We start from the raw sequence: 14,857 nt of genomic DNA on the forward strand, positions 1-14,857 counted from the left end.
GGAAGAGGCTGCGACGTTCCCTTTCCCGGGGGACCCGCCTGACTGCACTTAACCCGCCTTCCGCTGAGGCTTTATTCTACCGAAAGGGCAAAAGCCCGTCCCCGGGCCCAGGCACGGAAAAGGCATCCTCTGGGCAGGCGGACGCCAGCGCGGCCGTCCCGACGCGAGCACGAGGGCTGCGCCTGCCACGGGTCGCACACCGGCCCCGAGTCCTCGGGCCCCCACGCCCCTCTTCGCTGGCCTTCGCTCCTTTCCCCGCCGTTCGCTTTTCCCTCCCTCCGCAGTGGAAGCTGTCAAGGCCGGGCCCCAGCCCCCGATCTTTAGGAGGCCAACTTGAAGGCGCTTATTTCGAACGTGGTGTTGGGGAAGCGCGGGGCGAGGGAAAAGGCGCTCGCTGGGCTCCGTCGGCCGGGCCGGGAGGTCAGCCCGTCCTCCCGCACAGCGTCTTCGGGGCGGCGGGGCCACCGGGCACGCCGCGAGGAGGGACAACGGCTCCCAGCCGGTCCGCAGCCGGGGTCGCCCCAGCCAGGGCCGCCCAGCCGCCGCCGCTTCCCGCTTCCGGGAACGCGCGCTCCGGCGACCGGAAGCGCGTCATCACCCAGCGCCGCGCCGCACGCGGCAGACACGCGCCGCGAGACCGGGACTCCGGATGCTCCTGTGCGGCGCGCCCAGAGCCCGCGGGAGCCGATCGGGGGCTTGGACCGGAGCGGGGGTGGCCGCTTCCCTGCCGCCATGCAGGTGTCCAGCCTCAACGAGGTGAAGATTTACAGTCTCAGCTGCGGCAAGTCCCTTCCTGAGGTGAGCCACGGCTGAGGCCCCTCCGCGCGGGGTCTGCCCCCGCCGCCGCCGCTGCCGGGCGGGCCCGGACCGGCCGCCCCCCGGGAGGCCTCGCGGCGGACCTGGTCGTTCTGGTAGACGAGGGCGCCGCGGCCACCGCCCCGCCCGGCCACGCGGCGATCAGTGGTGAGCTCCGCTGGTGAGACTGTCCAGTGACCCTGGACGTCGGGAAAGTGCCTCGGAGCGGGGGATGCGCCCCGCTGGCAGCTCAGCCTGTCCACAGCCGCTGTGGCGCCCTCGCGGCGCGGGCACGTCGCTGGCCCTGTCGCTCCTGCGTTAATGGGCGGTGGTTAGCGGGCTGAGCTCCTGCCGTAGCCAAGGTCTCGGACTGGCAGTGAGCGGAGTGCAGAAGCGGTGCCTGGTGCGTGGGGCGGGGGGCCTCGCCCAGCCAAGCTTGATGTTTAGGATGTCGCGGGGAAGGGACTTGAAAGTCAGAAGTTCGCTTTTAGTCCTCTCTGTTGACAGTGTTGTGGCTGACAGGGAGGGGAGACTTAGCCATAGGCGCAGCCTAGGCTCTGACACGTGGGTTTATCTTTAGATGATGGCCAGACCTCTGTCCAGATCATGTCAGTGACAAGAAAACCGGAGGACGCGCTTTCCCTCGGGAGACTACTCCTTAGACAGTGGTTTTAAACCCCCACGTTGCAGAATGCTGCCCTGGTTTGAGTTCTGCTCCTGGAGACAACATATACGGGGCTAAAGATTGAGAGCTAACACAAGATTCTCCCTTTTATCTCATCATTCATACTAAGTAATTCCATCCCCACCAGCATTTTCGCCTGCCACGACCTTGCTCGTTTTGTGCATTCCGTGCACTGTTGAGAAGGGGCTGTGCAGGTGGCCCACGTGTGTCAGATGAGGTTCCGTGTTGGGGGAGAAGATCAGAAATTAGCCAACAGGACAGGGTCGGAGACTGGAAGAGAGCTGTTTGAGTGGCGTGCCTGGCGGTGTATATTAGACAAAAGCTTTGGGAAGTCCTCTCTGGAAGAGGTGCCATTGGAGCGGAATGGGTGGTGTAAAGGAGCGTTTGGAAGGTTTGCGGGAAGAGTTCGGGCACTGAGAGAAGGGCCGTGGTCATCCCACCACGGGACGGCACCTGCAAGGGGGGTGAGGCTGTGCCCTGCTGAGTGGGAGCGGGTGAGGCTGGAAGCCTGGGTGTCATAGGCCCAGGTGCTAAAGTAAGGGCTTTATTTTTACTGTTGTCGGAAGCCATCGTGGCTTTTAAACTGGGTCGCTGTGCGGCCACTGTGTGGCCACCTGTTAAGGAGAGGACATGGGGGATGAATTCCGTGGTCCATCTGAGACACTCTGCTGGCCCGGGCCAGGGTGTAGCAGAAGAGATGCCCAGGCACGGGGGACTCAGGAGGTATCTGGAGGTGGGCTGATGGGGCCTGCTGATGGACTGCATGGGGTAGCGTGGGGGCCCGGGTGAAGGAAGGAAGGAGTTCTCAGAAGCGGACAGGGACATGGTGTTGCTGATAACCGGGATGGCGAATTGAGCCCCTCGGGTGAGGAGGGGAATGTGGTGAGCAAAAAGGAGTTTCATTTCCACGGCTCAGGTTTGGAGCCTCATCGGCATTGAGGTGGAAGTGTTCGGCAAATGTGGGGTGTGCTTCCTAGTAGCGTGAGCCTCGATCGTCTGTAAAGTGGTCCTGACTCCCCAAGCATCGCCTACTTCAGCTACGGTGTAGCGGGGTCTTTTTTTCAACATCAGTGGCTGCTCCATGTGTTGGGTGCTCTCCTGGGCGCTGGCAGTTTGGATTGAAGCTCATGAATGAACTTGCCTCCTTTCCCATCCTCACTGCTCAAGAATTTCTGTCCTTTTAGTGATCCCAGGTCCCACTTGGAAGGAAATCTCTTTCCACCCCTCTGCACCAAGTTGGTTTGCCCAGGATGTAAGACCAGTTCATGCTGGAACTGCCCCCATGAGCATAGCCGAGAAGAGGAAACTGAATCCCCTATTAGAGAAGCCTTGGTAACATTCCTTTATTCTGCTCCTATTCAGTTGATGGAGAAGGGTGCGTTCACTGCCTGCAAATCCAGCTGGACATCACCTTGAATGGAAACATTACTGCCAGATAAAATCAGAGCAGGATAGTCAGAGGGACTAGCGTGGCCCTCTGCGGCAGTGCCCTAGACGTGAGGGCAGGAGAAAGCGCCTTCAGACTCTTGCCCGTCAGCTCTTCAAAGTAGGCTCTGCCTTGGGGTTGCGGTGTCGAGTCGCTGTCCCCCCAGAGTTCGGGCGGACAGTGCCAGGTGTCTGGCGCAGGCTGTGCTTGGGGTGAGCGCTCGGAGGGACGTCTGCAGGCCCCTCTTGCTTTCTTGCGCTTCCCCAGGGCAGGGTTCCTTGGCTTCGTCTCTGTGGGCATTTTTGACTTTTGGGTTGACAGTACCTTGTGTAGGGGAACATACAGAAGCTGAGGGCATACTCTCCAGTTGTGCCAACCCAATGTGTCTCTAGCACTTGCCAAATACACTTTGGGAGCAAAGCCACAGCGTTAGGGTGATCAAAATTTTCCTAAATAGATGAAGTTGTTCCATGCATCAGCTATAACACCTAACATTTGAAACTTGCTTATCAGTGGTTCGATGACATTGTTTACTCTTAAAAGTTATAAAACTTCATTGTCTACTATGTTTAAGCATAATCAAGAAAAAAAAAACCAAAATATGATAGTAGTAGAGTTATGATTACAGATTATTTTCACTTTTTAATGTTCCTATAAGGTTTCAGTTTTTCATATAAGGATATATTATGTTTGCAAGCAGAAAAAGATGAAAATAAAAGTTTTAAAATAGAGCCTCTTTATTTTCTTTAAGTGGCTTTCTGACCGGAAGAAGAGAGCCCTACAGAAGAAAGATGTCGGTGAGTGTTACTGCTTTCCTCGTCAGCCACTTCACGGTCCGCGTTGTGATGCTTCGTTCATTTGCTGTTGCCACAGGCTTACAGAAGGCAGCACAAAATACAGTTTTTGCCCTTCGCCCTCTCGTAAGAAACGTTTGCTGTGGTTGATAGGTTCCTGGTGGGTGTGGGCTGTGATTCTGCCCACGCGCACGCTCCAAGCCAGCGGAAGTCACGGGACTCCTGGGTCCTCTTGGCCTCTGCAGGCCGGGCTTCCCCCGCGAGCGGGGGGGGTGCCCGAGCGCCTCCGGAGCATCTTTGTCTGCCAGCCCCTTTGCATTGGGCAGACTCAGTTGTTGGCTCTTGAGATTTGGAGACAGTGGACATTTTTTATTCTGAACTACGTATTCCATGCACAGGACATGAAAATGAACAATAAAAACCACTGCAGAAGATGCTGGTTCTTTTACGTTACATGTGGCTGATTTTACACTCACAGCCGTTAAGACAAAGTTTCTCCAGTATAACTTGTCACGTATTGATGAGGTAATTGTCTCGCACATGTGAAGTACCTAAGGTATTGAAGGGGCTGTGGGAGATGAGATAAATGTCCCAAGCAGACACCTTGGGAGAGTCATCTTCCTGTAGTGTAGGGTCGGGAGCAAACCGAGCCCTTCCCCTCGCTGGCTACCTGAGGATCCACAGCCAGCGTCAACAGTAGAAACTGTCCAAGGCAGGAAGTTCATGGCCCTCTGGCTTTGCCATCGGAAACCTGTGAGCAGCCCTTCACCCGGGGAGACGGCAGCATCTGAGACAGGCCCGGGGAAAGCTGGCCAAAATGCGCAAGACCGCCGGTGCCATCTTTGTGCTGGATTCAGACCCACCTTGGCAGTGGGAGGACAGGCGCTCGGGCGTGGCCTCCGATTGCAGAGCCACGGAACGAAAGAGCGGACCAAGATTTGGCCAGGCACGGCCTGAGCGAGAAGACACGGCCTCAAGGGATGGGAGGGGAACTCGGCGGCGGGATGCAGGCGGAGGCCGCGTGGGCGGGCGGGGAGCAGGAGTGGCGGTCTGTGGTGGTGGTGCAGGTCCCGGTGAGGGGACTCATACCACAACTAGAGCGTTTAAATAGAACGAGAACCAGACCTTAAAGGGAAGCCAGACGGTTGCCGAGACCATGCTTGTTGCTCCCACTTCATCCGAGTCTCACGCCGCCCCCACGTCTGGTCGTGGGGAGCAGACCCAGCTCAGAAGAAGCGCTGCTCACGCCCCGCGTCTCCGGCGTCGCCCCTCCTGCGGGCAGCGGTGTCCCGTCCTGCTTCGGAGCGGCCTCGCCATGGTGCGGCGCCGGACCACCGCCCTCCAGAGGCCTGGCGCTCGCAGGGAGGAGCGTGTGTGCGTGCCCGCGGTGTGTGAGCCTGCCCCGCGGCCGGTCGGTGGTGCCAAGAAGTGACCGTCTAAACCCTGACAGCACAAGGGCTTTTTGAGCGGCCACGGCTTCCCGTTTGATCTCTGTCCCCTGTGGCCAGATCTGAGCCCGGTGAGGCATTGTCGTGGCTATTTAAAAGTTACTGATGAAGCGTTTTTCTTTTTGAAGAGTGGAAATGAGTTACTTAGGGAAAAACGCCTGAGCTGTGAAAAGCCCTGGCAAGTCCTGAGGGCCGGCGCGGGGTACGGCGCCCACCTGCCGCCCCCCGCCGCTGTCTGCCCGCGCCACCACCCGGATGCTTGTTTTCTCTTTGTAGATGTCCGGAGGAGAATCGAACTCATCCAGGACTTTGAGATGCCGACTGTTTGCACTACGATCAAGGTGTCAAAGGATGGACAGTTCATTTTAGCCACGGGTAAGCTTGCTTGGCTCTGGCTGCGCAGCAGGAGGGCAGGCCTGCTCTGTGTTCCGCTGATGTGTCATCATAGGCAGTTTCGGAGTTCGCCGGAATAGTGACAAAGGCGGTGACCCTGCTTACAGCACCGGGCTCTGCAGGGCAGCGTGCGGGTGTGCTGTGGCGTGTCTGTCGCCCTCTGGCCGGCATTAGCCCGCTGTGTCTGGAGGCCTTTCTGGCGAGCTGCATTCGCAGCCTGCTTCACCCCTGCGGCATAGACGTTGGCGGGCAGGTGACTTTTTAGAATTCTATTTATGAATCCGATCTTAGGTTTTGATCCAGGCTACAGACATGGGCTGCCTCATTCTTTTGAAAATACCTTGAGTGGCTCTAAAAGCCAACCTCTTCCTTTTTCTTATGCCAACGCGATATACTTAGATTGAACACAGACACCCTGGAAACACCCGTGGTGCCAGAGGCCCCAGGTCACCGACAGAGGTAGACAGTCCCTGCTCCTCCCTCCAGCGCTCTCGTCAAGTCCAAGTCACTGTTGTGGGGTTCACAGGGCGGGTGGCGCTGCCGTCCTCTGCCAGCCCCTTGCCCGGCGCTTCCTCACGCTCTCATGGGTCCTGGCTGCCCCGTGACTTGCCACCTCCGCGCCGTCCTCCCTCCGGGCTGTGTGGTGACCGGTCACTGCTTCCTTCACCGTTTCCTTATCGATGGACATTTCATTTGCATCCACCGAGGGCTATCTTGTAAAGAGCGTTGCCGAGAACATTCCTCCTGTCTTCGGCGCCCTCTGGGGTGTCTGTCGGTGAAGTGGGTAAAGTCACATAGAGGTTCAAGGCGTGTAAACACTTTTTAACCGACATTGCTAGATTATCCTCTGAAGTATTTGTCACAATTTATGTTACTTACTAACTGTGAGAAATTAGTTAAACACCCTCACCACTGCAGACACAAATCACCTTCTTTTTCCTTCTTGGTGTGTGTAGAAGAACTGCGTGTAGCCCAGAGGTGCGGTGGCCAGGGGAGGGTGGGGGCGGTGTTGAGAGGACGCCCCAGAGACAGAGAGGGGAGGGGAGCAGAGCAGGCGACCTGCTGAAGTGCACTGCTGAGGGGAGCAGCTCCCTGGCCGGAAGCAACCCGGCATAGCAGCGACAGCACAGAGACTTCACCCCTAGGCCACCAGGGAGGCCCTCGACTTTGCCATCCCGGTTTTTTATCTTAATATATTTCGTTAATTATTTGTAAAGTTTAAGTGTCATCTGTGTTTCATTTTCTGTGACTTGCTAAATTCTTTGCTCATTTTCCCCATGGGATATTGGGGGGCGACTTTTAAGTTCTTGACTGTGGTCACAGCTACTCCTTCCTGCCTCTGGACAAAAAATATGTTCAGCCTGTTTGAGCATGTTGACAGTGGGAAGTATGTCCGCTAGCTTTATGTGGCCTTTTTTACAGGAACCTACAAACCTCGGGTTCGATGTTACGACACCTATCAGTTATCCTTGAAGTTTGAAAGGTGTTTAGATTCAGAAGGTGAGTAAAAGCTTAAATTTGAATTCTTGAAAATAGCTCCTTGTAACTGGCTGCTTGTCTCTTTTTTGTGCCTCGGTGCGCACTGCTGTGCAGCAAGGCAGCGTCAGCGCGCACGCCGCGGCCCACAGCTCTGCGAGGGCGTCTGTCCCGGCTCCGGTCTGTGCAGCCAGGGGCTCCCACCCGCCGCCTCTGGGCACAACTCCGGCTCCATCTGTGCAGATTCTAGGGCCGGGCCCCTGTTTCCCACAGCCCATCAGCTGGGGCCACCAGCCACAGAAAGCTCGCGCGCCTCCAAATCTCCGCCTTGTAGCAGGGGTGACGTGGTCTCACCACCATCTTAGGGTCCTCCCACATGCTCCGTAGGGGGCGGCTGTAACGGGGCGCGCTCAGCACTGCCTGGCCCAGGGGCAGGCTCCCGTGGGGGGTGCAGGCTCCTGTGGGCACCCACCAACGCCCTCGTGTTTGACATTGAGGGGAAAGAATTGAATGTGCTGCGTATCTAGCATGTTTCTCCCTTTTTAAGAACGGTGGACACCCCGGGTGCTGATGACTTTCTTTCTTTTGGTCTGGCAGGTGTACTGTCAATGACGGTAAAGCAGCACTATTTGAGTGTTTCTTAATCTTATTTTATATTGAACATCTCAGAAAAGCCATGGAAAGGTCTGGGAGTCGTTCTGTTCTGTGAATTGACCTTTCTAAATTTGCTGTAGTTCTGCAGAAAATTTAATCGGTCGTATGGAGAAATTATAAAGCTTTCGATTTCCCATCTGCTGTTCGGGGGCAGTATAGTGTGGCAGCTTTATTGTTTTCTAAACAAGGACAAAAGGAATAAAAGCAGCTTTCTGCATACATTTTGTGCTGAATTAGAGCCTCTGTGAGATCGTATTTTTATTAGAAGTGTGGATTGATAATTATACTTCCCCCGTTTCTTGTTTTCCAGTGGTCACCTTTGACACTTTGTCCGACGACTACTCGAAGGTGAGCTCCCCGCCGCCCGGCCCAGCGCGGCCGCACTGAGGGTGGGCTTTATTTCCACGACCCCAGTCATAAGTCCAAGATCGCTGTGCGGTAGACTAAGGCATCGTTTTCAGTTAATCCGTTTAACTTGTCACAGGGATGACGCCTGGTGTCTTTTAAAAATGACAGTGACAGAGAGGGCCTTACCCAGTCTGTGGTGGCAAAATGGAGTTTTAAATCACAGGACGTCTTGTGCACGTTTTAAAGACTTGGAAGCAGCCATCTTTCTTCGACCAACTTACGTCTGCACTTGTGATTGTGGCCCTTGCATTCGTACAGTGTAACTTGCCAGGGCGCTTGCATCTCGTTCAGGCATGAGAAGTGAAGCAGCGGCGTTTGACGCCGCGTCCTCTAACCCACATTGTGAGCTGCGCGGCACAGCGAGGTGTGCGGGTGCCTTTTCTTCCTTCTCGCTGCTCATGAGTCCGTCCGTCAGGGCCCGTCCCTCGGGACAGCGGAAAGGCCATTGTGATGTGCCTCGCTCGGCTTCAGATAAAAACTGATGATGGCAGATGTCATCTTGAAGGAAAATTGGATTTTCTGAGCTGATATAGCATTATGTATCATCTTCAGTTCTAGAAACTGCAGAAACTTTTTGCCGTTTACCATGTATTTTGGGACAACTAGTTTTATAGTGTATTTTCTCTAGATGTGCTGTAAATACCACCTGCAGATTTTTATCATACCTTTTAATTCAAATTAAATGCTTAAGTTTGACAAACCCTGTGCAATTGCGAGACTTTTAGAATGTGTCCTTAAGTACAACGAGACCCTTCCTGTGGGGTCACTGCGAGGCTGTGCCCGAGTGTGCTGGGGCCGGAGTACGCTGTGTGCACCCTCACGTGGCCGGGGTCTGCGGAAGGCAGGCTGGGTGCGAGAACGCGATGGCAAGCCGATGCCAAGAGTCACTTCTTGCCACAGTGGCAGGCGCTGTGTGCGCCTGTGTGTTCCCAGAGAGAAAGAGGGTGGTGCGGAGAGGCCAGGGTTTTCCATGCTTCGCCAGTGGAGTGACGATGATGACACACTTTATGAAGCCAAGCAAACCAATTTTCTCTTTTGCTTTCCAGATTGTCTTCTTACACAATGACAGATACATTGAGTTTCACTCACAGTCGGGCTTCTATTATAAGACCAGAATACCCAAGTTCGGGAGAGATTTCTCTTACCATTATCCATCCTGCGACTTGTACTTTGTGGGTGCAAGGTAACGGGCCTCTTCACCCGCTTTTCTCCTTTCTACCTGCCAGACGGTATCTGTTCTTGAAGTTGAGGAGAGAGATTTAAAGATGCCTTAGACACGTCCGCCTTTTCTTGCTTCCTGGGCGAAGTCAAGTCTCTTAGGAGTCTCACCCCTTTTGCTTGTGGCGGGGACCGCACTGCATGTGACTTGGTCCCGGTCTGCGCAGACTCACACATGAGACGATGGTTTCAGGGTTAGAGTCACCTTTGCGTCAGTGTTACAGAGGGGATGATACATGTACACAGGTAAAGTCTACTTACTTGAAAAATGTCTGTTGTAGTTTTCTAGATTTTTAACTTTATTCTTTGCTTTGCAGCTCTGAGGTCTATAGGTTAAATCTAGAGCAAGGACGGTACCTGAATCCACTCCAGACTGACGCCGCGTGAGTACTGCTTTGCTTCTCGTGGCCGGGAGATGGCGCCGCATGCTCACTCACCACGGGGCTGAGGGTGTTGCTTAAGCAGAGCCCTGGGAAGCTTAGGGTTCCCTCAGCTCTTTGCCTGAACCGAAAATTCACAGAGGCCTGGTGGCTTTTGAAAATATATTTTCTAATACACTAAGCTTAAAAATAGTAAAAATAAATTTTTGCAGTGTTGTTTAGACTTTCATGATTTTACTTTGTGATATGCTCTCTCGTGAAGAAGTTTTGAATTCACTTGGAGTACCATTTTACAGAGTTTTCATTATGTGTTTTTGTGAGTAGACGTCTAAGGTTTGCTCAGCTTCTTAGGTCATACATTGTAGTTTACACAATTTTTTTTAGCATTTCAGAAAAATATTTTGAATATGCTTTTGTTTTTTCCGAAGTCCTTGAGGCTTGAGTCTGTCCCAGCAATTCTGAGTAGTAATGACTAGTCCTTCCTACCTGCCAGGCTGTACTGTGTTGGTGTATGTCAAGCCACCCGGGAGCACGTTTTTATGTGAGGAACTGGGATCTCCATTTTACAGATGGGGCAGCCGAGGGTGGCTCACTTCGGGAGGGCCAGTCCCTTGTCCAGGGTCAGGCAGCTGGTTGGGTGAAAGCTTGTTTGTGTGTAAAGAACTGGCTGCATTTTTCTTACTGCTCTGATAAGGTCTTTTAAAGGTCAAAAGAACATGTAGTGAAAATCTCTCAGGTTTTTTTTTTTAAAGATTTATTTATTTATGCTACAAGAACTGGGGTTCAGGCCAGAGGTTCGCGGGGGTGAGTCGTGCTGCGGGGCTGGACAGCTGCGCAGTGCCGCGCTTCAGCCCATCGCGCCGCCAGGGGCCCTCGTATTTTTTTCAGTACTGGCTTGGAATGCTTCTGTTTAAATATAGTGACACCGTGATGAATACTTGAATCACAAGAAGTGACCTGGCTTTAGCGGCATGATTTCCTGTTTATAACAGCAACCGTTGGTTTGGGGTGTCTCGTAACCCTGAACTCTGCTGAAAGTATCTGGTTGTTTCAGTTAATCCCCACGCGCCTGAACACGAGGCTCGGGTCAGTCTCCGGCACCCCCCGGTCAGGCCTTGGAGGGCCCTGGTGGCTCCTGCCCTTGTCTGCCTTGGAGGGACGTGCAGGGAGGAGGGGGGCGGGCTTTGATTTCCATGGGGGCGGACTGGTGCTCCCCAAGCGTCCCCCGGGAGCAGGAGTTGGTGGCCGCGTGTCGGCTCCTAGTCCTGCCCTGGCCGCTGCCTCTCCGAGCAGCTGCGTGAGAACCTGCCTGTCTCCAGGTTGGGCCAGCTGTCTGCGCAGAGGTCAGCGACTGTCCTGCTCCCACAAAGTGGCGCTGATGCGCTCTTGTCGCCTCCGTTTTAGGGAGAATAACGTCTGCGACGTGAACGCCGTGCACGGCTTGTTCGCCACAGGGACGGTCGAGGTAGGTGCTCTGGCCTTCCTTGCTCAGGCATTTTTGTCATTTGATGATGAGTAGAGTTCTACTGCGAGAGCCTGGGGTCCCTGCCCGTGGGGTGCTGGCCCGAGGCGCTTCTGCACGAGGAGACCCTGGGCCGTCGCCTCGGACTTGGAGTGTTGCGGGATGCCAGAGGCGCCGGCCGCTGCGGCCACCGCACCACCGGCTCGCCCGCTGTCCTTCACGGCGCCCCCCGGGCTGCTGCGCAGCGCCTCCCTCGCGTGGCGTCGCTGCCCTAGGGTTCGAGTCCTCGGTGACAGGGAGACGCCAGGGGTGTCGGTGAAGGCCACAGGGGCAGCCTCTGAAGACCGAGCCTGGCCCGGCGGCAGCACGGTAAAGGCGTGTTGCTCTGGAGCGCGTTACCCGGGAGCCGGTGTTCTGCATACTCGTCAGGAGCTTCCTAGGTGTGCAACTCACCGCTGCAGCACGGTAGCTGCACACTGGGAGGAAGGTGGTGCTGGAAGGTGCCTCTGGGCCGCAGTCCCAACGCCGAGGCCCAGGAGCCCCGCGCCGCCGTCTGCCGCGCTGCTTGGTGCGCGGTGAGCGCGTCTGTGCCTTGGGCCCCACTGGCTTTTGAAGAGTGCGGCAGCACAGAGGTGGGCCTTCATGTGCGCCTGTTTGTGATGCAGAGCTAAGTTTTCAAAACTGACGAGTAGGATTTCAGTGTTCTTTTTATTTTTTTTAAAGTTTATTTGTGCACACAAGAACTGGGGTGCAGGCTGGAGGTGTGAGGGCGAGAGGACTCACAGAGACCTAGTGGGGAGTAGAACTGGCAGACTGACTGAAACCCACTGCTGAGGGGAGCGGCGGGGAGACAGGCGGCGCCTGCTGGCCTCGGGGCCCCTCCCTGGCCGGGGGTCGGACTCATGCTGCAGCGGCCGCGGAGCTTCACAGCGCTGCGCCTTCCCCACCCCATCAGGGCCGGCTTCAGCGCCCTGGTGTACAGCAGCGCACTTAAACAAGCCCGCCAGGCACACTTAGGTATCTTCACTCCTTAGTTTCGTGAGAGTAGGGTTTGAAATACGGAGCTGGAGGTCACTTCAGTGGAAATATATAAAACTGCCAGCTTTTTTACAATGCTGTCATGCCCAAATAGGCCATACAAGTGTTCTCTTGGTATTGAGGTCGCAGGGAAGTTCCCAAGTAGCGCCCTCATGGGGGGCGCAGGCTGGCCCTCAGCAGTCCTGGGCCTACGGGCGCCTCGAGCTGGCCTCCTGAGACCAGGTGATGATCGGGGGCAGGGAGTCGGACGTGTCAAGTCAGGCTGAACGCTGGAAGTCACTTCTGCATTGTTCTGACAGCGTATTGAATTTCGGCCTCTGCGTGAGTCACTGTCACATCGGGCAGCATCGGCCGCGCCTGCACGTCACGCCGTCTGAGGTGCGTGAGTGCCTGCTGTGGCAGAGAAGTGCCAAACTAGGACATGGAAAACCAGTCTGGTTCCAAAAAACAAGTTTTTTGGGGATTTGCTTGCATGCCCACTTTTTGCTTTCAGACGTGGTCTCCTTTTCTCTGCCCGCGGGCCTGCTTTGGGCAGCGGGATGTGGACCGTCGGCATTTGCCCGCTTTGAGCCTAGAAGACGGCTCGTCCTTGATCCGTTGTGGCAGGTGTTTTAGTTAAGACTAGACAGCGAGGTTAGGCTTTCTTAGTCTCTTGAAGGCCTTGCTTCCGAGGTACTTCAGGTTTTAAACAACTTTTGCAAATCTGCATTTTTACTCATTACAAAGTCAGTGAGTAGAGAGTGAGTGGCGTGGCTCCTCTGTCCTGTTCGAACCTGCTTCCTTGGTGAACACTGGTAGTAATTTGTTGGTCCTCTGTGCACAAAATTTATTTTCCTGAAGGCCACAGATCCTATCCTTTTTTTTTTTTGGATCCTATCTTTTTAATAAATTGATGTAACGGGCTGGGCACCGTCTCACGCATGCAGCCTCCATCTTCTCCACGGTGCTGAGGTAGGTAGGTGGGCGCCCTGTGACTCGCGCCCCCGGGTGCAGGTCAGTTTTTTTTTTTTTTTTTTTTGCTTTAGAGAATTCACACCTTCCTCAGTGCCGCACGGTGGCATTTCTTTTTCTAAGAGAGAGCGAGGGAGGTGTTTGCAAGCTGTTTGAAATTAAGTTGCAGACAGTAAGGCACTTTAGCCCAGAATATTTCAAACAGTCAAAGACTTTTGCCTATAAAAATTATAATACCATTTTGTCCCTAAGAAATTTAATATTGATGCAATAACCCTTGAATATTAAAACGCTCCTGGCTCCGGACCCCCAAGGGCCTCGCCTCTGGGCTTCTTTCTTACCCAGCCTTCCCCCGTCTTCTAATTACAAAAGAAATTCAGATCTTGATGAAACATTCAACAGTACCACAATGAGGGTATAAGGTTGAAAGTTTAAACAACCTATTTCCCTCAAACAAGCAGTGTTAGTAAGACAATTTTTTTGTATTTCTCTATGGTCTTTCCAGTAGCTGCCGTTATTTAAAATGACCGCCCAGCGCCCTCCCTGGTGGTGCAACGGGTTAAAGCGCAGCACTGGAAGCCGGTCACATCCGCCTCAGCCAGGGAGGGACCCCCAGGGCGCGGTAGACCTCTCCTGTCTCCCCGCTGCCCCCTCAGCAGGGTACTTCGTCCATCTGCCTGTTCTGTGAGCATAAATAAATCTTTAAAAAAAGTCAAAACTAAAATGACTGTCCATGTTTGCTTAGGGCCGAGTGGAGTGCTGGGACCCGCGGACTCGAGGCCGGGTGGGCCTGCTGGACTGCGCGCTGAGTAGCGTCACGGCGGACTCCGAGTAAGTGGGCGCTACTGCTAGGGTCATCAAATTCTGTGTGCTCTGTTAGTACTAATTTAAAGGAAATGGATGGAGGGTGATGTCCTGGAGACTGAGCTGTCTGAGGTGGTGGTTTGTTTTTTTCTTTAGGATTTATTTTTATTTGTTTATGCAATAGGGTTAGACCAGAGGTGCAGGGGTGGGAGGGTTCCCCAGAGATGGAGCGCGGAGAAGAACAGGTGGGCTGAAGCGCACTGCTGAGGGGAGCAGCGGGGAGACAGGAGAGGTCTGCTGCGCCCTGCAGGTCACTCTCTGGCCGGGGATGGACTCGGGCTGCAGCGGCTGCCGATAGCTTGATAGCGCGGAGACTTAACCCCTGCGCCACCAGGGAGGCCCTGAGGTTGTGCTTTGTGGTGACTTCACATCTGAGTCCTTTCCTCTGAAAGCTCACATAAATGGCCAGGCCGGATGGCTGTCTAGAGGACTGCATAGAATGCCTTGTTTGTGCATTTGCCCTGACTTTGTTCCAACAAATACAGTTATTTCAGCCTGTGGGATCTGGTGCTGGGCGGAGGCGCCACGCTCCGGTCAGTGAGGTCAGTGAGCAGAAAGCGGTGCTGTAGCCATTCAAGGGGGAGGGAGAAGGGAGAGGGAGAGGAAGATGAGTGTTTTGATATTTTCTTGTGCTTATTTGCCATTTCCCACGTGGAAAACAATTAGAAAAATAGCACATGCTGGGAGATGGAAGCCTCGAACGGCTGAGTTAAGCGAGAGGCACAGGCCCCGCCCTCCCCACTCCCCAGAGTGGTCACGACCCCCGGTTCAGGGCAGCCTGCTTCAGACACTCTGCTCTTGCTCAGATCTTCAGTGTGGGGTCAGCTGGCCCGAATGGCCCGGATGTCCTTTCTCCGCCCTTGGT

At 54.6% G+C, this 14,857-nt stretch overlaps 1 protein-coding gene across 1 annotated transcript in view; it reads left to right on the forward strand.

Moving 5' to 3' along the window:
• Positions 1-625: 625 nt before the first annotated feature.
• NOL10 (nucleolar protein 10) overlaps positions 626-14,857 on the forward strand; it is a 67,841-nt gene continuing 53,609 nt past the window's right edge. Inside the window, exons 1-9 of the mRNA XM_004686440.2 lie at positions 626-798; positions 3,658-3,703; positions 5,425-5,523; positions 6,964-7,041; positions 7,982-8,019; positions 9,126-9,262; positions 9,615-9,680; positions 11,082-11,142; positions 13,874-13,959. Coding sequence (XP_004686497.1) covers positions 733-798; positions 3,658-3,703; positions 5,425-5,523; positions 6,964-7,041; positions 7,982-8,019; positions 9,126-9,262; positions 9,615-9,680; positions 11,082-11,142; positions 13,874-13,959 — 677 coding nt within the window. The 5' untranslated portion in view covers positions 626-732. The remainder of the gene's footprint in view (positions 799-3,657; positions 3,704-5,424; positions 5,524-6,963; positions 7,042-7,981; positions 8,020-9,125; positions 9,263-9,614; positions 9,681-11,081; positions 11,143-13,873; positions 13,960-14,857) is intronic.

The sequence above is a fragment of the Condylura cristata genome, unplaced genomic scaffold, assembly GCF_000260355.1.
Source record: "Condylura cristata isolate star-nosed mole 26May11 unplaced genomic scaffold, ConCri1.0 scaffold00020, whole genome shotgun sequence".
In the NCBI taxonomy this organism is placed as follows: Eukaryota; Metazoa; Chordata; class Mammalia; order Eulipotyphla; family Talpidae; genus Condylura; species Condylura cristata.